Source organism: Tasmannia lanceolata, unplaced genomic scaffold (assembly GCF_043159265.1).
Source record: "Tasmannia lanceolata isolate RefF3 unplaced genomic scaffold, GAP_Taslan_0.1 ptg000003l, whole genome shotgun sequence".
Lineage (NCBI taxonomy): Eukaryota > Viridiplantae > Streptophyta > Magnoliopsida > Canellales > Winteraceae > Tasmannia > Tasmannia lanceolata.
Genome location: NW_027518680.1, coordinates 3139703 through 3163705, shown reverse-complemented (window position 1 = coordinate 3163705; position 24003 = coordinate 3139703). Strand labels below are relative to the sequence as shown.

The 24003-nt window shown below is 37.6% G+C and overlaps 1 protein-coding gene and 1 long non-coding RNA gene across 10 annotated transcripts; one reads left to right on the top strand and one right to left on the bottom strand.

Moving 5' to 3' along the window:
- Positions 1-8052: 8052 nt before the first annotated feature.
- LOC143860105 (uncharacterized) lies at positions 8053-14880 on the bottom strand. Of its 9 annotated transcripts, none has more exons than XR_013239602.1 (6): positions 14708-14880; positions 13147-14337; positions 12949-13033; positions 12698-12759; positions 11789-11887; positions 8053-8626 (listed from the first exon to the last, which is right to left on the bottom strand). It is a non-coding gene; the product is annotated as an uncharacterized LOC143860105 (long non-coding RNA). The 9 variants fall into 9 exon arrangements; XR_013239594.1 differs by lacking the exon at positions 8053-8626 and adding an exon at positions 8661-9370; XR_013239592.1 differs by lacking the exon at positions 8053-8626 and adding an exon at positions 10984-11683.
- A 3173-nt stretch (positions 14881-18053) lies between these two features.
- On the top strand, positions 18054-21275 carry LOC143860094 (LOB domain-containing protein 27-like). The gene is made up of 2 exons (XM_077370619.1): positions 18054-19077; positions 21021-21275. The coding sequence occupies exons 1-2, from the start codon at positions 18389-18391 to the stop codon at positions 21118-21120; spliced, it is 789 nt and encodes a 262-aa protein (XP_077226734.1). The 5' UTR covers positions 18054-18388; the 3' UTR covers positions 21121-21275.
- Positions 21276-24003: the final 2728 nt, after the last annotated feature.

Here is a 24003-nt window from a genome sequence, read left to right as displayed (position 1 = left end):
GTCTTCATATTGTTTGGAGTGATGCCTTAATGCTGATTTCTTGGATACCTTTTTTCATGGTTTACATATCATATGTGGCAATTGGCCTTCCGTATGGGAAACTTGGACCAGAGTCACTGCCAAGAGCAAGCTATGTTACTAAAGTGGTTCTTCCTCCTTTGAGGATTTTCTTCCATTGCTCATTAAAAAAATATTGTTCGCTTACAATTGTTACTTGTAAGGGTAAAAATTTTGTTGGTTGGCTAGTGGTATGATAAGGGGTAGGATTGATTTGAAGTTGTTCCATCATATTGTAGATATTTTGAGATTGAACTAGTAGGTAGGCTTTTTACTTTGTTGGGGGCCATACCTTCAAGAGGGGTCTTAGATAGGCGGATTTGGAATTGTTCTGAGTTTTTCTATATAGCTTTAATAGGGTTGACAAGTAACAAATGTGTCCACAAAGAGGTTGCCGTCCAACACTCCTACCTTCATCTAGAATCATTGCTATTTGTTGGATTGCAGGTTTGGACACAATATTGACTGTGGACGATCTCATTCATCAGCTATAGTGCTTGCAAAACCATTGCATCATGTGCCGTTCTGCAGAATAATTGGTGCATCACCTGCTGATTCACTGCCCAAACTTTAGTCCTTTGTTGTTTCTCTACTAGAGATACAATGGGTGATGCCAGACTCGATTTCATCTCTCAAGAGTGCTTGGTCTTTCTCCCTTCTTCATAATAGAGGTAGGATCCTTTTGGAAGATAAGTTTGGTGGCTACATTATGGTTAATTTGGAAGAAAAAAAACTCTCTTTTTTCGAGGAAAAGGAATTACGTGGACATGATCAAAGTGAATTTTTTTTGATAGATCATTAGTTTGTATTATATGCTTTTTGTGATGTGCGTTGACGAGTCAAGAAGATGTTCGGAATATTTTTTTCTTCAGCTATCTTAACAAAGAAAAGAGGGCGAGCCTTGGCACAATGGTAAGGTTGCTCCATTGCACGGGTTCGAGTCACGGAAACAACCTCTCTGCAAAGCAGGGGTAAGGCTGCGTACATCTAGCCCTCCCTAGACCCCACAATGGAGCCTCGTGCACTGGGCCGCCCTATCTTGACAAAGAAAGAAGAAACATAGTTTTGAAGGCCCCTCCAAATATTTCAAAATTGGACTTTGATGGTTCGAGTATTGGAAATCCAAGTTCTGCTAGGTCTTTCTTCGGACTTATTAGAGTAAGAGATTCTAGCGAGGTGGGTTTCTTGATTTGCTAGGGTAAGCATGGCTAAGGCAAGTTTGTGAGGATTGAGCCTCTAGCTCAATGGTAAAGGCTATGCTCTTCAACCTAGAGATCGGCGGTTCAATCCGAGCTTACCTACTAAAAAAAGGTTCAGATTTGGGAATAATTTAGTGAAGTAAATGTTTGCAAGTTCAGAAGAACTTGAGTAAAATGGCATTATATATATTTTCTGTAATGCAACACAAGTGGGTTGCATCTTATCGGTGAACTGCATTTGCTTGCATTATGAGATTTGATGATTCAATTCCAATGTCCCACTAGATTGATTTTTAAGGAAAGATGGATTTCTTGCTAGGTGACCAAACTTTTTTTTTTAATAGTAAAGCAAGCTTTCATTAAAAAACAAAAGGAAGACCGAGGTAGTCGACCCGAACAGTACATAAGAGAAAAGAAAAGGAGCAAAAGAGATAATACCTATCATGGAGGAAGCAAATCAAACATATCCAACCCTGGCTTATCTACACCTTCCTTAGTAAGTCTATAAGCTACACTATTGGCGGATTTCCTGATGCACTTGAAAATGATCCGCAAACCTTCCATTCGATCTTGGATTTCATCGAAGAAGCGAGCGAATCTCCATGGAGGAACGATAGAACCCTTAAGCCATCTTATGATGTTGAGAGAATCTCCCTCAACCACCACCCGATCTAGACACTATCCAAATATTTTATACCTTGGTAAACAGCTTGGATCTTCGCCTCGGTAGAATCCGCAATCCCAATAGGCCCAGAATAGGCCCATATGACCTCACCCCTTGAATCCCTTAGCACCCCTCCAATACCCACCGGACCTGGGTTCTCTCTATTAGACCCATCAAAGTTCAATTTTAGATATCCTTGAGCTGGGGGCTCCCAATCTTGAACAATCACAGAGTGATGAACATCACCATTGCAAATCTCCCTCCAACCCTCCCATAGGTCATAGGCGGAAACAACCCTAAAGGGGGGGGAAGGACCCTCACCCAAGATATAATTAGGGTAGTCACTTTTATGAACAAGGAGGGGGATTTAACACGGCCATTAAAACTCTCAAATTTCTCTCTTTCCACAGCACCCACAAGGTAGCTAAAAAACTCATATTCCAAAGAATTTTACTTTTTTTCTTCCAAGGGGCCGCCATCCACTCCTCCAAAGAGGTCTAAAAGGTTTGAAGGGAAAACCCAATAATTCCAAACCTACAAAGAATTCTGCTCCACACTTCCCGTACAGTTTTGCAATGAATGAAAATATGATCAACCGAACCCCCTGCCATTATGCACAAGGCGTAGTAGTCTACTATAAGCATCTCTCTTCCGTAAGAAATCTACAGTCTGCATCCAACCAAGTAAAGCAGCCCACCCGAAGGAACAAACGCTGAGAGGATCGGGGATCTTCCACATTCTAGCTTCTCTAGAGGGCACAGAGCATGGTACCAGCTGATGGTAAAAGGATTTGACAGTTTACACTCCAGTAGAATCCCATATCTAAATTCTTTTGTCCACCCAGACGGTTTGATCTTACACCTTTCTAACATCTTAAAACTTTCCACTAACAATAATTCTCTGTCAAAGAAGTTTCTTCTAAAGACTGGCTTCCATAACACCCTATCCCCACTCCTATTGAAACACTCAATCACCATAGCCTCCTTATGCGTTTCAACTGGAAAAAGATAAGGAAAAATAACCTTTAAAAGGAGCCGAGGAGCACCTGCACTCTTTCCAGAAACTAATGCGATCCCCAGAGTATACTCTAAATTTGACTCATTCTTTGAATCTATGACTCATACACATGATGTTGTGCCAAACAGTTACCCCAGGCCTTCTGAATCTATCAGAAGGGTCCCAATGGCCAGGAGCTGCTCCGTAATATCTACTCTCAATCACCTTGGACCATAATTGAGATTCCTCCTCCCCAAATCTCCATAGCCATTTACCAAGGAGTGAATGACCAAACTATTCATCATTTTATTCAAAAACTCTGTGATTGATTCGAAAAATTTGTGATTTATTTCATGAAAAAAAAACTTCTCTTGAAAATTTGCAAAATATTCACGGTTTTCTAATATTAGCCGTATGTACTTGGTAACTATGCTTTATTTCTTGTGACACCTTGCCTATCTGTTCTAGTTTTGTTTCTCCTTGCACTTTCTGGGAAAAAACCCCAATCATTTGCAGGGATGCAACTAATGACTTTGTGGCTTCAAGCCAATGAAAATGAGATCGAAGCATTGGATCATAATTCCACTCTGATTTAAGTTTATCTTTGAGACAGAAGTAGTTAGTTGTAAACAGCTATAGTAAAAATTATTGGTAGATGGACTTGTCAAACTTTTATAGGTTAGATTAGTTGCTTAGTTATTCATCCAGGAAGATGAAATGACGATTATGATTAAGTGTACATGGCAGTCCCCTTTCTGTGTAGTCTTTTTAGTTGAGAAGTCTGCTTGTGGGCTGAAACAGGCCACCAGGTCTTGATTTGCGAAGCTTATTGAAAAAATAATCCAAGTAGGATTCGCCAATATGTGGTTTGACAATCTTTATGCTGACCACATCCTTTATAGTTTATAGTGATGAAGTATTGAGACTAGATACGTTGATAAAATCAGGGCAATGGTATTTTAGTGTTGACATTTCCTATTGTATTTTTCATAGTAATTCAAATATCCACAATCAGTCGGTTATGGTCCTCCCCTTTTGCTTTACTTTTCAGATAGTGGTGTCAAAACTACAGTTAGAAAGACATGTTTTGCATAATTAAGCATATGATCTATGGGTCTAATTAGAATTATTGAAATTTATGGTCTCATTATGCGAAGTCGGTATGGGACCTTGTTGGTAGAGAATCTCAACTAGAGTTCTGGTGCGTCCTTTGAACTGATAAAACAACCCTACTATACATTGGAATCTTGTGGTGTTGTCATTCATGGTAACTGACAGATTCTTTGTATCTTGATTCGTTTCCTAAGTTCTTTAGGTTTTGTCTTGGAACAATTAGTCCCAAGCTTGGGATTTTGAAAGAAGGAAATATGTGAATGCGGTTATCTAAACTGTTTCTTAGAAAATAACCAACAAAATTTTTCCAATGGGAGTTTCTATTTTATTGGACGAATCCAGCTTGGAGTCGATGTAACCCCATGGGTTTGGGAACATGCAATTTCAGATCTCAACCCTATCATGTAAAAGCTCATTTCAAGGATAGAAAACAATAAGGGAAATTTGTGGGTTGTGCCTGTGGAGCCTTTTGAAGTAAAATTTTTGGATATAAATACATAAAAAAAGTTGAAGAAAATAGTTACTCCTTGGGTTTCTAGGATTGGAATTCGCAACTTATGTTTTTAGGGGAGCTTGACTTGATGATACAAGAAGATTGACAGGCCACAAAGATCAATGACAACTAATTTCCACTTTATGGCAAAAATCCTTCTGGGCTGGTTTTGCAGTTTGAGGCTCAAATTTAGGGCATTTGATGGTCATTTATCATTAAGTCTTCAAAAAAGTTAAGGTTTTTCAAAGGATTGCTACAAGCCTACAACTATATCTGGACCTGCTGCTTCTTGTGTTCGGTACAGATTCATATTTCAGTCCATCTATCAGTAAGACTGTAAGAGCACTAGAACTTCATGGAACTTCATGCTTTCATTCTGTTAACTTACCAACTTCTCCAAAAGCTTAAGCTATTGGAGAAAGGCGTTATATATCTTTTATACTTTAACACCCGCCGCCCCCCCCGTGTAGCCCACTTGGCAAACACGTGGCACATGTGGTCCCACTTTGGGCCGACCATCGCGTGTGGATTTCTACTATCCGGGAGGTTTGAACTCAAGACCTTTGGCTCTGATACCACGTTAACAAACCTTCTCCAAAAGCTTAAGCTGTTGGAGAAAGGTGTTATTTATCTTTTATACTTTAACACTTTTTTTTTTTTTGCTTTTGGAGAACTTGGTTAGTTAACATAGCTCTTGGATCCTCTAGCTTGATCACAAATCCGTGCACTCGTCCTCCGGCGGGTGGCCGATTGAGCCGTCCGCCCGGCCACCATCTAATCCCCACTACCGCTCGATCTCTACTTCCCTCTTGCCTTATCATATGAGAAAAATGCATACTCCCATATTTGATATGCACACATCCTCTTGATAAAATAAAATAAAAAGAAAAAAAAAATTCCTTCCAATGTCCCAATTTTTCTTTTTCAAAGTTTCGTATTTGCCGCAAGCCATTAATTGCCACCAATCTCTTCTTCTTCTTTTTCTCTTCTTTGTTGCCCATTCCGGCATTTGTCCATGGTCCGACATTGGTCCATCATGACCCATTTCTTGCCCATTCCGGCATTGGTCCATAAGGACCCATTTCTTGCCCATTCCGGCAATCTTGCCCATTCTGGCATTGGTCCATAGTACCCACCATTTCTTGCCCATTCCGGCATTAGTCCGTAGTGACTCATTATTACTCGCCCATCGAGGCTTGAGTCTTCTCTAGGATCTATGATCCATTGGCTTTTATAAGCCCTCTTGGCGGAAGCTGCGTTTCATCAACAACATCAGGATATTATAACATCAGGGGATATTCATCATCAAAATTCGCCAGCGTGCTCAAATCATAGGATTCTATTTTCCTATGGGAATTTCAAGTGGAGGTTTTTATTTTTCATATTGGGGATTTTTATTGTAATCAAACGTATATCGATATCCATATACGTTTGAGGGGGCATGTTAGAATATGTGAGATCCACCGTTGGATTAGGTGTAGATCTCACCGTTAGATCTTCTTGTGGGAGATTAGGCAAGTTGGTTAAAGTATAAAAGATATATAACGCCTTTCTCCAATAGCTTAAGCTTTTGGAGAAGTTGGTAAGTTAACATTGTATCAGAGTCAAAGGTCTCGAGTTCAAACCTCCCGGATAGCAAAAATCCACATGCGATGGTCACCCAAAGTGGGACCACATGTGCCACGTGTTTGCCAAGTGGGCCACACGTGCGGGGGAGTGTTAAAGTATAAAAGATAAATAACGCCTTTCTCCAACAGCTTAAGCTTTTAGAGAAGTTGGTTTGTTAACACATTCTTTTGACTTATTTATTGTTTGACATGGGTGCTATGGTTATTGAAATTGTATTGCTGCTCAAGTTAAGAGTAATATATTTTGTATGTAATTAGGACTGTTTTAGTGAGAGTTTCAGTTCTCATCTCTCTCTCTCTCTCTCTTGTGTATCAATTATATTGCTGCTCAAGTTAAGATTCAACACGGTAGCATTTACTCTACATGGGTCTGCATCATCTTGCATTTAGTGGTGAATAGTTGATGCCTTTGGGTTGTTTGCAGATATCAATAGCTTGGAATCATGTTCGTTAAAGATGTTAGGATTTCAAGGGTTGCTTGTGGGTATTCCATAACTGTATGCATATGTGAACTGTTTTAGTAAAACAGCTATGGTCTACACATGACATTTTTTTTCCGAATTTATGACCAAGAAGCACAAGCACAGAAAATTTGAGAGTAGCAAGTCCACATGAAAACCCATTCTGGTAGTACTAAAATATTTCTCCTGCACGCGTGTTTTTTGAGACAGACGACTTGCTTGGTTTTGTTGCTAAGTAATGCTGTCTTATATTACAATTTTTACGACGACAAACCCGAGCCTGCCTAGCTGTATATTTGTAATATCACTGTAGATAGTAACACCAGTGTTTGAAACTTTGACATGGATAAGAACTCGGACAAGGTGAAACAGAGTCCACTAGAACAACTCAATGATTGACATGGTCAATTTTCCATTAACTGAAGCGAAGCAAAGGGGTGTTTCTTGACTCAGTGGGGCCAAACTTAGACTCAGGTGAGAATTCGGCCTAGGTAAAACCTAGTCGAGAAACATAATGGATGATATCAAGCACAACGATTTATTTTAATACTCATTGGAACTCGAAATATTTCGTTTGATCATAGTGACTCAGTTGGTTTCGGACTATGGAATCTTATAGATGTGATCTTTTTTCTCAGGATTCACAGTCAAATGTCTCATGATTTGGTGAGTCTTTTTGGAGAGAGTGGAAATCTATAATTCCCAATCATGCCTATACCTGAGTTCATCCTGGCATAATTTCTGATTATCTATGTCATTAGGCAGATCTTATTGTCAAATATTAACAACTAGAAGACTGCTTTTGAGGATCAAAAGGGGATCCCTTTGCTATTGGTTTCTCCTTCCTTTCAAGCATTGCTAAGGCCCTGTTCATTTAAGACTATGACCACCGATTGTGAGTGCCAAACCGATTATTGGGTTCATAAGAGACCTCCCAGGTCTTGATTAACAAAGATCACCTATGCATGCCATAGTTGTGACACATACACTGTGATCAGATCCCTTGCTTTGATGGGTCCCAGCAGTACCTAATGGACCCTGGTCCCATTCCAAAAGGGTTGTGAAAATCCTGTTTTCTCAATCAAGACCAAAATCAACAGGGCCCAAATCAAGGGTTTACAATAATCAGGTTGTGGTGGCACCGATTGTTCTGACTGGTATGGAGGTGGCCTCCAACTTAAATGACCCCAATTACTTACTGATTTTGATTCACATAATACTCTAATCCCTTATTTGAGTAGAATTTTTTTTTCTGAAAAACAATATGAAAAAGAGCCAGCTGGGTATATGTTTTACTCCTAAAAACATGTCAAAGGGTTTTTTACTAGCTGGAAAGATCAGTACGCTGCCTAACTTTATCATGTTACTAGTAAAAGTGTTGCATGTGCGCCTGCCACTGAGGCATGCAATTCTTCAACAGAATACTGACAACTTAGCTGAGAGTTCAATAACACCAGTCAGCTTGCTTAAGCTATCGGAAATGCATGAACTAAATACATGAATTAATAGAAGAAATAATAAGGGGGACCTACGACCGAGATGGTCAATACAAATGATACATCAAAGTGAAACAAAAACAAGAAGACCCTAATGAGGAGGAAATAAAAAAACCTTCAAAACTGCCCTTGTTTTAGTATCTTCTTGGCCTTCTACCACATATCACATCTTCAATGATAGTTTGTTCCGCAGTATTCAAATGATACCCTTTTTGGTGCTCTCAGAACCAGCATATCACCGGCCATGCAAAAAGTTTTAGCAGGTCAATTCAGTGTTTAAAAACTCCTTGACTCGACAAGGAACTCGCCTGAGTTGACTCCTTTTTGCCTTGGCCGCGTTCTGCGTTGCACCACACCCGCATTCCGCATTTTGCCCTACAGAGTCAATAAACTCTTTTGACTCTCCACCGTGTCAACCACGTTCTTGGTCGCATCCGCGCCGAGTCGACAAAGATTTTCTTGGCCGCATTCCGCATCACATCCGCATTTTTAAACACTGGGTCTATTTGAGAGAATGCCCTGCTAACATAAAACCAAAAAGATGAATAGAACTGAAGCAATCGGTTCTCAAATTATTTAATTATTTTGTTTGTTTTTTTTTTTTTTGTGTGCTGACCGCCCATTGAGCTAAACTGAAATTAATACAAAAAACAGGGGTTAAAGCAATTGCTCTACAAAATTTAAAAAGCACACAGAAACAATTGCTTAGTATACGAAACAAAAAAAACAATTAAGCATGATGGAGCACTACATTAACCTCATCTTATGAAGAACTACATGAAATCACTCTAAAGCAATTCCAACATTTGGAACTTCAAATACCAAGCACCAAGGTTTATACTCCATTATACACATGGATGATTGAAAGAAAACATTTTCTAATGATATCTTTAATTTACTTCCGCTAAAGAAATATTTGGAGATATAAATAACTGAGGTTGTCTTTGAGCAATCTAAGATGACTTCATTAACTGAGCGTTCTTAATGGTCCAAGTCCTCTTGAGCAGCCACACCCTGATTGAAACAAGAGACATCGGAACCTTCAATAATTTGAAGCGGGGCTTGTTGAAGAAAATCAAGCATCTGACGTTGTTCTCTGTACCAATGCAAAGTGTAAAGACATAAGTAAGATGATGTTCTTGATTGATTGTATTCTACTTCTCAATTGGTAATTTTACACAGGCCCTTATTATATCCTTCACAGATGACCTCCCCACAATCATCTCCGAAACAGATTATTCCTCTTGATTGATCCTCAAAGACCTGCCCATCAGAAATTCAAGGAAAAAAAAATCTATGAAAACCATTCGATAAATATTCAGTTTAGTACCACTCTTAAATGGAGTTTGGATTTTGGTAGAAAACCAAACCTTATTGACAGACATTGACCTGCTCAGGGTAGTATATTTTCTGTTGGGTGGCATGTGACTCTAATAAAGCATGAATGATCTAGTCACATGATTCTTGTTGATACTAATTAAAGTTCTAATTTTGTCGGTAATCCGACCACTAAACTCTTACTCACATTTTGAGTCCCAAAAAGGCAAAATGCTACAAAATCCATAGATATACATGTTCGAGATCTTAAAATGATCTTCGAAACCAAACATTTTAGAAAACGGATTTTTTTTGAAAAGTTGTGTTGTTCAGAAGTTCCTGCATGACCTTCTACATTTTGACTTAATTACTAAGGGTCCTTCAACTTATTTCATTTACAAAAATACTGCAAAGTTGGCTACCAATTTCAAGTGCATTGCTTGTATTTCAACACATAAAAAATATTGAAATGGACAAAAGAAGAAAGAAAAAAGGCATGTGATCACAATGGCATAGTTATTGAAGGCATAGAATATCCACCATGAAAAGGGAAGCTTGGAAATGAACACAACATCACTTAGATGCAAGTAACTTTTCCTGCACACATAAACACAGTTTAACCATTATATGTATTTGTAGACCAATCCTTCTCTTACAGTTTAAAATATTTGTTATTTTTTCTAATATAAAACATGCCTTAATGGTTGCAACTGGTGTAAGTTATAAGTTACAATTTAATAATTAAGTTTGCTTCTTTGCAAGTGGCAAAAAAAATAATCTTGGAAATGAACATCACATTACTTCGATGCAATTATGTTATCTGCTGTTAACGTACCAACTTCTCCAAAAGCTTAAGCTGTTGGAGAAAGGCGTTATTTATCTTTTTTACTTTAACACTCCCCTGCACGTGTGGCCCACTTGGCAAACACGTGGCATATGTGATCCGACCATCGCATGTGGATTTTTGCTACCGGAGAGGTTTGAACTCGAAACCTTTGGCTCTGATACCATGTTAACTTACCAACTTCTCCAAAAGCTTAAGCTGTTGGAGAAAGGTGTTATTTATCTTTTATACTTTAACATCTGCAACAGTAAAATATGCTATTTTAATAATTATATAATGTGTTTAATTGATGAGCTCAATTTATTAAGATAGAACTTCTCTTATCCATTTACTACTAAATATTGACAAAAGAATATGGTAATTATAATTTAGTTCCTTCCCTTTTTAAGTTCTGTTCTTTTTTCAAAGGAAGGAGTTTGTTGTATGGTTTTGGATTTTCATCAAATCAAAATTACTAAAGATTGGAATCGTGGGCCATTCCATAATAATCGGGCTTTCCTTGGGTGCTTCTAAAAGCCCATACACAATAAGACATGTTGTAGCCACCTTGAGTTTCTACCCGTTTATTAAGGGAGTGGGACTTTGGCAATCCATAGTTCAGGAATGGGTCAAGTCTTTACCAAATAGGATAAAAGAAAGGAAAGAGCGGCTCAGTGCACAAGGCTCCCGCCATTGCGGGGTCTAGGAGCTAGATGTACGCAGCCTTACCCCTGCTTTGCAGAGAGGCTGTTTCCGTGACTCGAACCCGTGACCACCAGGTCACGGAGCAACCTTACCATTGCGTCAAGGCTCGCCCTGAATGCAGAAAATGATCAAAATCAAAATAGAAAGCACAGAAGGAACTATTCCACAGTTCTCCTCCTCTTTGACTTGTGTACCTTCTTCTATTGCATGTTTGTATGCATCTAGTGTGAGTGGGAATTAAAGATCCAGAATGTGGAGTATTTCCTCATCAACACTACATGAGAAATTCAAATCAAATCACCATCGTAAACCCTAGTTTGTATAAAATTAGGTAATTACTTGAGATTAGGATAAATTAGAACACTAATTGTTGAACAGAACAAATAAACTGGATAAGTTGTAAATGTAAAATGAATAAAACAATTAAACTACATAAGTTACAGAGACCCTTTATCCCAGTAAAACAGCAACAAAAACAACAGTAATATAATAACAGGAAGAGCACTAACAACAAAAAAGGGATAAGAACAGCAGTCCCCGCATAAAAAAACCAAATAAAATTGCTAGAAGATTTCTGTTTATTGTTTTCCATCATTTTACTAAATCAAAGCCATGAATTTTTAAACGCATTTGAGGTTTCATGTTCTTCTCTTCTCGGGTATACAATTTCTGTTCACGGTTTTCCACCGTCTTCCATGTCCATCTAAAAAAGGGCTCTCTTCCATTCCTCTCTAGATGATATCCAAACAACATTTATGAGTAAACTAAACAATTTGAGGCTGATTCGTTTTCTTTTTAGGAAATAATAATGAATCAATTAAATTTTCTCAACTTACCATCCTTCCATTAGGAGGTGCATAATGGGCAAGCATAAGAGTACTCAAAACCCATTTTAGGAAGTAAAACAGGTTGTTTTCCACTAATACCAACTCTCTCTTGCAAAAGAAAAGAAGAAGAAAGAAAACGTAAGTTCCAATGAGAAACATTTGGAGCACATAATTAGTCGATATGCAAAAAAGTACTACTCTTTTGAAGGCTGACTCTGCCCTTAATGTATATGTTTCTAGAGATATTAAAATCTTCCATCCAAACTTCAGAATAAAAATTACGATTAAGAAAAATAAATTAAAAAAGAAGAAGAAGAGCATTGGAAGTTGAAGCTCTTGTGCATGTTCTCCCGCAAAGATTTTCCTTGCAATTAGAAATTGGGTTTTACTTGACATGAGAAGAACACTTATGAGATGGGCTGGAAATAATCAAAATGAACACACATCTAAGAGTTTTCTCACAATGGCCCCAGAAATTTCCATGTAAAATCATATTCGAGGAAATGACTCCGGGATATGAAATTTCCATGTACAGTCATATTCATGGACATTTATAGAAATCTATTTATCTGAGACTTGCAGCATTTGGAACAATTATATGCTTTCCAAATCTTTAGTGCACCACGAAGCACCTAAGTTTGTATTGAGTTAACAGGAATGCCCACTTTGGATTGTTGACAAAGATGATAAAACTGTAAAAGCTGACAAATGAAACATAAATATAAATATTAAAATATGTTATAAAAATTTATAATCATTATATTATAAGCAATACTCAAGAAGATTACAAGAAAATGATGTTGGTAAGCAGTAGTGCATTGTTTCAAGCTTCTCCTTCCACTACCTTTTTTTTTTGCATGCATGAGAAATTTTTGAGTAAGAAAATTAGAGAGGGCTAAAAAGATTTAGCGAAAGTACCTGCAAGAACGTTTGCTCTTCCCGCCATTGCTTAATGGGCATGCCTTTCTCTTCTTAGAACACTGAGCAAGAATAGCATTAGCAATCAATCAAGGATTACAATCAATCTAACAAATTTTGATTAAAAAAGTGGCACTCTTAAACCATCATAAAGTTCCCGTTGTTCACAAAATCATAAACCAGCATCCTATAGTATCAAATTCATTATCATGGACGCACAACAATTGGACTAAAAAAGGCAGTAATCATACTTGCGAAAGCTTCTACTTTGGCTCTAAATTCCTTTTCAGCCTGGGCACTATAAAATCCAATTCTCACAAGAAGCATACAAAAATACTGTCCAAACATCAAAGTAGAACCAAATATTTTCAAATCGTATGAAGCATTCAAATTATCCCTTTTATGATCAATTAGAAAGTAAAGTGATTCGAGGTTGGCATAGAACTTACAGATTATTGAGCAGCTTTTTGACTGCCACTTCAGTTTCGTTAATCAGCCGCCCCTTATAAACTATTCCATGCCCACTCTCCCCAAGGACATTCTCCTTCGAGAAACGATTAGTCACAAACTCAAGATCCCTCAAAGTAAACCAGTGACCCCATCCAAGATGTAAGAATTCAGGCAGACGAATCAAAGGTGACTAATACAAGTCCATATGAAGAAGATGGCTTCCAAATGTTCATGGTAACCGAGCTTCCTTCTTCCCCGAATGTGAGCTCCCCTGCTGATAAACCGAGCTGCATTGGCTGATATTATCAACATCACTTGATTTGCTCATACTCTGGAGCCATAGAGTTGATCACCGCAACTAATTACGTTGCTAGATTGCATTACTTGATTAACCATAACGGGAAGTTTTCGATCACACAAAAGCTAATGATAGCCATTATGTGGACCCCCCAGATTATGCTTTAATGTGATAGGACCTAGCCAAGCAAACTTGTTTTATTTTAATAAAATTTCAGGGTCAACATACTCAAATGCACTAACATCTCTGAATCCTTATAAAATGATTTATCATGTATACTGAGAACCCCTTCATGGGCATTGGGAGATAAAAGAAAGTGTAGACCCGCATTGTCGACTTCTGTCTCATTTGAAACATTGGGTATTTGGGAAACGGCAAACTTGCCCAGCATCCTCCTTGATTTCTTCAAAGATGTTGCCCATATAGATAAGAAAGTGAGAATTAACACAATGAATGCACTGACACAGATGTTGATCACAACCCACAATTTCAGGCCAAAAAATGATGTCTTCCTTGATAATTCAATATTCAAAAAACCACAAGATGACATTTCTGATCCAGAATAGAACATGTATGAGGGACTTTTAAACTCGCCCACTACAAAACATAGTTAAAGCTTTAAAACCAAACAAATTGTCGACATTGGCATGGTTAGGATATACATCTGGAAATATGTAGAGAAAAATCTAGAACAATCAGGTTTTTAGACATTTATAAATGGCCATGCAGCACTTGAACTCTTTCATCTGATATGGTTTGAGATTGCAAATGGCCATGCATCACTTGTTGTTTTGGCTACAGACTTGGTGGGGACTACTTCAGGAGTTTCAAAATTCCAAAATGTCAATATCGTATCCCCTTCTTTAGAGGCTACTGTGCATCCATCTGGGTTCTGAAAATAATTGAAAAAAATCAAGGAACAAAAGAAAACCAAATGCAAATGGAAGAGAGAGAGAGAGAGAGAGAGAGAGAGAGAGAGAGAGAGAGAGTTGAAGAAATCACAAAGCAAACACTGAAATATTTGTGAATCAATATAAAAAAGAGTGGTGATTATATCTATCAGATTCTTATAAATAATAAAATAAAAAATAACAAGAAAGGGGTCGAGAGCATCTATGGGCTCGATTAAAGTAGGAATGTAATGGAAGGAAAAAAAATGAAGGAGGTGTGGGGCAAAAGAAATGAACTTACGTTGATAATTCAAGAGTTGCAAAATCATTTCGCCCATACCAAAATAGATTTGGTTAAAGAAAAATGTATACCTCGTCCTTAATTTCTGCATGTTTTGTTGTCCAAGTAATCCCAATCAGAAAAATGTGCCAAACGAAAGAGATAAATGCCCGAGGAGAAGTAGATGTGAAAAGAAAAAGAAATGAACTTCCAGCAAAAAAAAGGAAAGAAAATGAACACTCCAGCAAAAGTTACCAGAAGAAAGGTTTTGGCTCAGGGAGAGAAGACGGGAAGAGGTTTTTGCCTGAAAAACAGGAGAGGATTTGGCTGAAAATGACGCGTGGGTTATCTATGGTGACACATGCGAGATGAAGTTTTGTTTGAGGGACAGGTGGTGGGAGAAGCTAATCCAACTCGGGCGGAGTTAACAAGGGGCCAAAATTCGTCTCATTCCGACGCGTGGGTTCTCTGCTGGGTTTGGGGGACAAGTGATGGCAAAAAACAAATCAAGTGAAATGACCAACATACCCTGTAACAATAGGGTATAGAGGGAACATATTCTAAAGCGTAGGCAAGATACAGATGGTATTATCAAGGGTCAAACCAGCTGACGATTTTTTCAAACTTCAGGATTTAAGAGTAAGGGGGCATTTACTGTCCCAAATACCCTCACATGAAAGGATTTACAGGTCAAGCGTTTTGAGAAGGCAGCAGGACACAATAGGCATTTTAGTCAAATATACACTTTTAGAGTCATAACTCATAATATGGATAGGAAGGAGGAAAGTAGCTAGGAAATGGCGAAAATACCCTCAAGTAATGGGACTTGATGGGGAGATTTTCTAAAGCAGGGGCAAGGAATTTTTGCAAAAGATGGTTGACGAAAATACATGGCTATAGGCATTTAGAATAGTAAGGATATTCCCAGCAATGTGGGAATTTCTGCCAATATTTATCCTCATTTATATTGCTACATGAGTTAAAGATCCTTTGTTTACGAGCAGATGGCTTCAAACATGTTAAAGAACCACTTACTCCAAAAGCTTAAGAACCACTTACTCCAGAAGCTTTAAGGCATTAGAGATGGCATTATTTGATCTTTTATACTTTAACACTTGTCCTCACGTGTGGCCCCTCTTTTTAGGGTTGGCCTATAGATGGCACATGTGGCCACTCTTTTGGGTTGGCCATTACATGTGAATTTTTAATATCAAGGAGTTTTAAATCGACTTTGCTCTCATACAATGTGATACCATGTCAAAATGACCAATTACTCCAGAAGCTTAAACCATTAGAGATGGCGTTATTTAGGGGCCGTTTGGATACGCGGATTTTAGAATTTGGGATTTCTTCAAAATTATAGCTAAGAGACAAGAGAAGAAGCGGACCGGACGTCGTTTTTTACTCGTTTTTGACTTCTCGCCCTTCTTTCCGTTAACAGGAGAGTAGCAGATCATCCCATATTTTCAGGTTTTAGAAATCTTAGGATGCAGGAGAGATTTTTAAAACCTGAATTTTTTCACTTAAAATCCAAGAAATGTTGTGAGGAAAGCATACATCAGCTTGATCATGAGCCCTCTTTTACATTATTTTCAAACTAAAACCTGGATTCTAAAATCTGCGTATCCAAACTTATTAAAATTCTTGATTTTGCTCTGTTTGATCAAATATCAAGGGTGGTACTTCTATCGTACCACCTTTATGTGTTTATAGGGCCTCATGATATAATTTCTCCTAGGTGATTGAGGGTCTGCAGATGCAACAGACCATCCGCGAAATGCCTTTTATCCTGTACGCTACCAAATTCCTAAAAACATTATTAATCCATAATCATCAATAGTAGTTAGAGTTGATAATTTTAAATGTTTTTTTTTTCTAAAATTTAGTGGGCCACATGTTTGGATGATCCAAACCATTCATTTGCTGGTTCGGTCTTAGATATGTCGTGTTTCATAAATCCTCCATACGGTTATCTTGACCCTCAATCTGAAGAGGTTTCAATAATAGGCGATGTATTTAAGTTGGCGCCGAATAAATGAATGGTTTGGATCAACCCCACAAAATCATAGGATTTAAAATCACTTAGAAGCGCTTATTTACATCGATTAATGGATTATACATGAGTTTTTATATGGGGTCCACGCATGCATTTGTTTTTAAAATGTAGTGGGGTCCACATGGTTGGATGATCCAAACCATTCATTTATTGGGCCCCAACTTCAACATTCGGAAAACCAACCTCGTAGAATTATCCTAGAACTCCGATCTTATGAGGGTTACACATTACAGACACCCTCGATCTGTCTTCAGATCGAGGGTAAGGATCATCCTATGAAAAGATAATTGAGCACAGCCTATTTAAGTTGGGGCCCAACAAATGAATGGTTTGGATCATCAAATTATGTCGTCCCACTATACTTTTTTTTGGGGGGAGGGGGGCGGAATTGACACCATATAATATCTCCATTATACACATAAAAACTAGTTGCAGTCCTGTGCGATGCACGGGTCGAAGAAAAATTAGTATTCTAAAAAACTATCTATAACTCTCTCTCTATCTACGGAATTGCAATTTTTTTTTTTTAATTTCGTGTCTCTATTCATAGAAGTCCAATAGGCATTACTCTCCATAAATATAGCGTGTATCTATCTATACACACAACTTCTATGTATCGTCTCTTTTAAGACAAAGAGAAATATACATGCCAGTTCTGTGTATAGACCCTTAATTTTAGGCGATATTTCCATTCCTTGATTTTAGTCTTTTTTTTTCAAATTTAAAATAAGAAGCGTATTTTACTATTTTAGGAGATTTAATCTGTGAAGAGATATTATTTTAATCAATCCTTGATTTTTGGCGATTTTTCCATTCCTTGATTTTAGGCGTTTTAAAGTCCGGGTGCCACATCCCTTTAACACGTTTTGAAGGTTACGTGTGATAGAGGAATACCTGTGAAACGGTGTGCTACATCCCCTTAATGCGTTATTAAATTTTGGAATGCAGTGGGGGTGACACGTGGCGCAGCCTCAGCTTCCCACATTCAGCTAATCAGAGTTAATTAGAAAAATTAGTTTAATCAAAACTAGTAAAAAAAGTCTAGGGTTTTATAAACCACAGAGGGAACATTTATGGTACAAACAATGGAGAAATTGAGCTTCCCCTCTCTTCTCACATTCGTTGCAGCTCAAAAGCTTCAAATTCAACATCCAGAGATTTTGGAGTCTTGGGACTGTAAGATAGACTTTCAATTTCCTTCAAAATTTAGATAAATTTGAATGAGTCTGGGTTGTTGCTTATTGTTTCCAACGGATCCACACGTGTCCCCCTTAAACATTCAGATGTATTGATATTCCACCCCTTAAACCTCGGATCTCCCCAAACCCCTTTACCTAAATTTGCTGCTTTTACTTTTTCCTATTCATAGCCAAATCATCAGAGATCATAACAATGAATCCGTTTCGATTTGCAACGACCCTTTCCCCCTCTCCCTTCTTCTCACGTCTCTCCTGTCTCTCTTATTTCCCCACCACCCCTCATTCAATCCCAGCACACCCAACCTAGAAAAAAAAAAAAAAAAAAAACCCAATTGCCCAATGCAAGCAAATCTTCTTTATTCAATCTCCACAGACCCAATTCAATTTATCCCTATTTGTTCATTCTCTCAATCAAAACCCAATTACCCAATTCAATCAATTCTTCTTTATTCAATCTCCACAAACCCAATTCATTTTAGCCCTTTTTGTTCATTCTCTCAAACTAGTACCCATAAAAAATGACTGTGAAGGGTGGCACGAGCCAAGCTTGTGCAGCGTGCAAATACCAGCGACGAAAGTGCGTGGTCGATTGCCCGCTCGCACCGTACTTCCCACCTGACCAGCCTAGGCAATTCCAAAATGCTCATCGATTGTTCGGCGTTAGTAACATTCTCAAAATCTTGAAACAATTGGACGCAAATCAGAGACTCGAAGCAATGCGATCCATTGTATGTCATGCCAACATTCGTGAGAAATATCCTGTTAATGGTTGTCTAGGCATTATTGTCGATCTCCAGCTCCAAATCCATCACACCCAACAAGAGCTCTATGCCGTAAATGCCCAACTTGCTATGTGTAGACAACAACAAATCTCATCTCCTTATCATCCTTCATCTCAGTTGCAATTGGCAACTACTATCAGTAATAACGGTGCTTTTCCACTGTTCCAAAATCATGATCAGCAACAACCATTTGATGGAATTCCTATTTCCACCCACCAATCTTTTCCTAATGCTAACACCACCAATGGTAATGGTAATCTCAATACTGATAATTTGAATCCTTTATGGGTTCAAAACGCTCAGTCCCAATACGTTGTCGCAGCATCGCAGCCTCATGAATATGATGAGATCTCTCCCTTCTTCGACACCATCACCATCGATGACAGACAGTCATTTATCGACTCCAAAGAGACTTATGAATCAAGGTACTTTTTTTGTCTATTGCTCTGCTTGTTTCTAATGTGATAGGAAACTAATAATTACACCCTCTCACACCATGTTTTGATCATAGTTAGAAAACATATAACAAGAAAAAATGCAAAACCAAAAGATGGGATTAAAAAGTCTCTAGCACAAAAAACAGATAGAAATGTCATCGTCGGGTTGATAAAACATGGTACAAAAACATTTTTAAATACATTAAAAAAAAAATCTAAAATACTTTTAACTACACACCATCAAATTGTAAAACCCAAAATAATAACCCATGAGGCTTCAGTTCCTTGTCTACGGGTTTGTTTCCTAATGACGTGATTGATATCCTATTTTTTAGATAAGGAAATAAGTGATTAGTAGGATAATGTAAGAGTGCAAGTAGAAGAAAGATTGATTATTATGAATTGAAAGCAATTTGAATAATGTGATAATTGATTCTTAAATAAAAAATATATTGTTTCCTTAAGATGAGAATAGACAGTGCATATGCAAATACAAGAAAATAAATAGATGGATTGAATATGGGTGAATTTGTTAAGTTTTGAATGTAAGTTAATGTTACTTTGAAGTTTTCAATGTATAAACTAATCAAAGTAGTGTATGATAATCAAATAAGTGATATCTCTTTGGATCACATTATATAAACTACTGGTTTAACAAATGCAATCGACTAATAATTGCCACTATGGGATCCTAGTAAAGTTATACATGTAGAGCAGATTTAGTGGATAGGGGGATGAAGTAAAGTTATATATGAAGTATATATTTCAGATAGTAGTAGCCGATGACAATTTGAATAAAATGATCAACCCGAATCTGACAAGACAAGATCAAGTTGATTAGCATCAAATCTGGATTGGAAGCAACTATGGAATATTGTCTATTAAGCAGTCTTATATGTATGCAAAATAAATCAACAGTAAATGGCGAAGGGGATAACTAAAAGAGTTTACAAAGAAATTAGGATAAGATTGGTTTGATTGTAATGGATCTAAGAATCAAATGGAGTTACGATTTATCACTCTGTAATGAGAAGAAAATATTTATTGTATATTCAAGTAGTGGAGTCGAAACATGGGTTTTAGAAATAGATGACAAAAAGCAGAGGTTTGTACTGTGGAGAATAGATCAGGTTAATGTGAACCTAAGCATATAAAATATTTTAGTTAATTATCTACCAAATTGTGATCATGGAAATGGAATTTAAAAAGAACCTAACAATTTAACTCAAAAAATCGAACACTAATTGTTGCTAAAAAATCTGACATAAATTATAATCTAAGTGTAAATTCAATCCAATTTTGTTATATGAATAATATTTTTATCAGAAAATGAGGATTACTTAATGAGGAAAATCAAGCACAAATTATGCTATTAGGGGTTTGATAGCAGAAATTAAATAAGATGAATGAAAATCACAGTTAAGGCCCTCCCCTATTGTCGAACCTTGATCGGATGATGAACCGGTGTAGCAACATGTTGAAGCAGATTGAGGTGGGTTTTTGAGACCCTTTTTGAAGACTGTCATGGATGCGTTTGAGTGTTGCTGCCCCAATATGGTTGTGAGAAACAAATATTTGAAGTGATGTAATGAAGAGCTTGTATGATATTTTTTTTGTTTGAAAGGTAGAGCTTGTATGATATTGTTGTTTCTTCCTTGCTGTCGCCCTCAGTTTTTATAGAGGAGCAAAGAGGGCAACAAAATCCATTTGGGAGATTCTCCGGCTGATCATTTCAAGTTTTTGAATTCTGTGACACATACACTCTTCTTCTTCATTTGAAACTTCCTTTGATGCTTATCAGATCTCTATGGGATATTCTTCGTTTTATGAAATGCTGATGTTAAACTTTCTTTGATGCTTATCATATATCTGTGGGTGACTATTTGATTTATGAAATATTGATGATGTGTTTTTTGTTCCGATATGAGCAGCTCGGAGTCGTCTTTGAAGGATACTCAATCAATAGAGCATGTGTCGGAGAATGAATTGAATAGTGTCGCTACATGCTTGACCCTCACCAGCGTCAATTGATGAGAAAGCTAGAGATAAGTACATAACGAGAAGAGGGCATTAAAATTTCTTTAAAATTATTCCTTTTAGCATCATTTTTTCCTATATTGACTTGATCTATTGAATTTCACAATTTTGAAGACTAATAAAAAGGCACAATTTGGTGTATTTGATCATTCATTTCTTCCCAATAAAAAATAAAGCTGGGTGATGTTTGAGTTCTCTCTCTCTCTCTCTCTCTCTCTCTCTCTCTCTCTCTAGGACGCTTTTAGAGGCGAAAGGCCATGGGGAGATACCGCCTGTGATCCATGGATCTCCGATCTGGAAACCGTATCCAAGCTCCGTGGCTAGTCTGCGCTCTTTTGACTTTTCAAACTTAGCGAACTGAAACTTCCGAGTTATATGATGAAGATTGTAGGCCAAATAAGAGGCATATTTGCCCATTAGAATAAATTTCCATGTTATTTAGTTTCTAGGATTCTTATTTCCATGTTTTTAGTTTTTAGGATTTTATTTACATATTTTTAGTTTAGGACTTTTATTTTTCATGGAATTTTATTTCCATTGTCTATATATAGGCCACATGTATTAGGGATGTGAGGTTTTTGATGAATAAAGATTGATTGGCTTCTCTCATCTACATGTTTCTTCTCCTCCCTATATTCCTCTTCTGCTCTCTAATCTCTTCTTCTTCTACTTCTATTTCTCCTCTTCTTCTAGTTCTAGTTCTCCTCTTCTCTCCTTCTCTTCTTCTATTCTTCCCTCTCTTCTCTTCTTCTTCTTCTCTTTATTCCATTTCTTCTATTTCTCTCTCCCGGTCCTGCATCAGTTAGTGGAAGAGGTACCTCGTAATGTTATAGATAATTTTGATTCCGAGGGGCTGCAAACTCAAACTCAGCAACTTGAATTAGTATTCCGATGCAGGATAATATGGTCATTAAGATGTGGAATGATTCAGTGCGTTTCAAAGTGCTCATTAGAAATATTGTGTTTCATTGTATGACGGGGATCTTGAAAACTTAGGCCGCATTGATATTCTTTTTCTTCTACGTCATGATGAGTGGAAGGTAAATGACAGTGATATGTTTAATGGCTTGGCAATGGTATGTGACTTAGTGGTTTGCATAGTGTCTATTCTTGACTTGACAACTGTGTGTAAATGACAGTGATATTTGCTTTCTCCTTGTTGCTTTCAACCATTGAATTGTGATTTGATGAATTTTTACTCTTCACACAAGTAGATCGTAAGCTAAAATTTCAGCAACCATAGGTTGCTACTGAAATTTCAGCTACGGTTGCTGAAATTTCAGCAACAATGTTTACGTCTTGACTTCTATTACTTCTAAAACAATATGCTAATACAATGATTTGTTGCTTCTGTGTCTAAGAAATACCAATGGCTTTCCTAGTCCTAAAATTTTTGTAGGCCCAAAGTTATGTTGTTTGAAGCCTTTTATGTCTTACAAAGAGGGTGATGGTAACAAATACGACCCGGAAAAAGTTTACGCGGGAAACATTTGCTTGATGATATGTAGTGGGACGGACCCACACCTTGTATTTTTACTATGGTAGCACATGTGACCCACTAACTAGGCGTACGCATTGCTGAAATGTGAACATTAGTATTTGGAACTGATATTGGATCCCACAAAAAAGCTTTCTTTATTTGGTCCAACGTGGGGCGACAAACCCCTGAGGGGCTGTTTGGATATGTGGGTTTTAGAATCCATGTTTTAATTTGAAAGCGGTGTAAAATTCTGGATGTTACAATTTATTATCCTGGATTTTAAGTAAGAAATTCAGTTTTTAGAAATCTCTTCCCAATCCTAAGATTTCTAAAACATGGAAAAATGGGATGATCTCCTAGATGGAAAGAAGGGCGAGAAGTCAGGAAACGATGGTCTCCTTCTCTCGTCTCCCATCCAGGGATTTGAGGAAATCGAAGATTCTATTGAATGTTAAATTTTCAAGATTTCAAAGTAGTGTATTTCTTGATGACTAACACGCAACTTCAGACTTCACCCCTGTTGCTCTACAATTCCGGCTGAAGTCCTTGCAAGCGCTAAAAAGTCCATGGGAGTCCCAAGTATTCAAAGTGCAAGTCTGTGAGAGTCGCAGGTAGTCTGCTAGTCTGCACGACTTTCAAAATCTCTCATCACTTAACCCCCCCTAGAGGATTCTAAGTGACTTTACATAAAACTCAGGAGGAGATTCACATGGACTATTGGACAGATATCCAAGATGGACTCCCCATCCTGATTTCATGAGGCTAAATTTTGATGGTTTGAGAAAAGCTTTAAGAGCGACCTTAGATGGGCTTCCTCGGATGCTGTTCAACAGACTCTTGGCGGGTCTCTGGTGGATGTTTTATTAGTGGAGGGTGGCTCCTTTAATATTGTTGGATCGGTTACAGATTGTTTCAACCACCCTTTAAAGATTTGCAGGGTCCGGAGTTTCTTGACGTAGTAGAGGGCCACTCAACAATTTTTAGCATGTTTTTTAGTATGCCAATGGTGAGGCTAATCGGAAGATAGGGAGATCGATACTTTTGACCATACCTCTCTCCCCCATGGGTGTCAATGGACCCTCCGAATCCGAACCTTAATAGACATGATCTAAGCACATTAGAAGGATCCATGGACAACATAATTTGGATCCTCTTCGTAAGATCTGAAAAATTTTGGATTGTGATCCAGACATGGAAAAAAAATCCGATGGATAGTGTCACGATCCGAAGTCCTTTTACTAAAATACCCTCAAAATATTTCTTATATTAAATCTTAAAGAAGGGTATTTTAATAAAATGAACTAAATATTGCTTAGCTTACGATTTTCCACTTCCCCGGTGCCTTTTCCAGACATTTTTTTCTCAATCGTTTTTTCTTCCTGTAAACTTGCCACTCA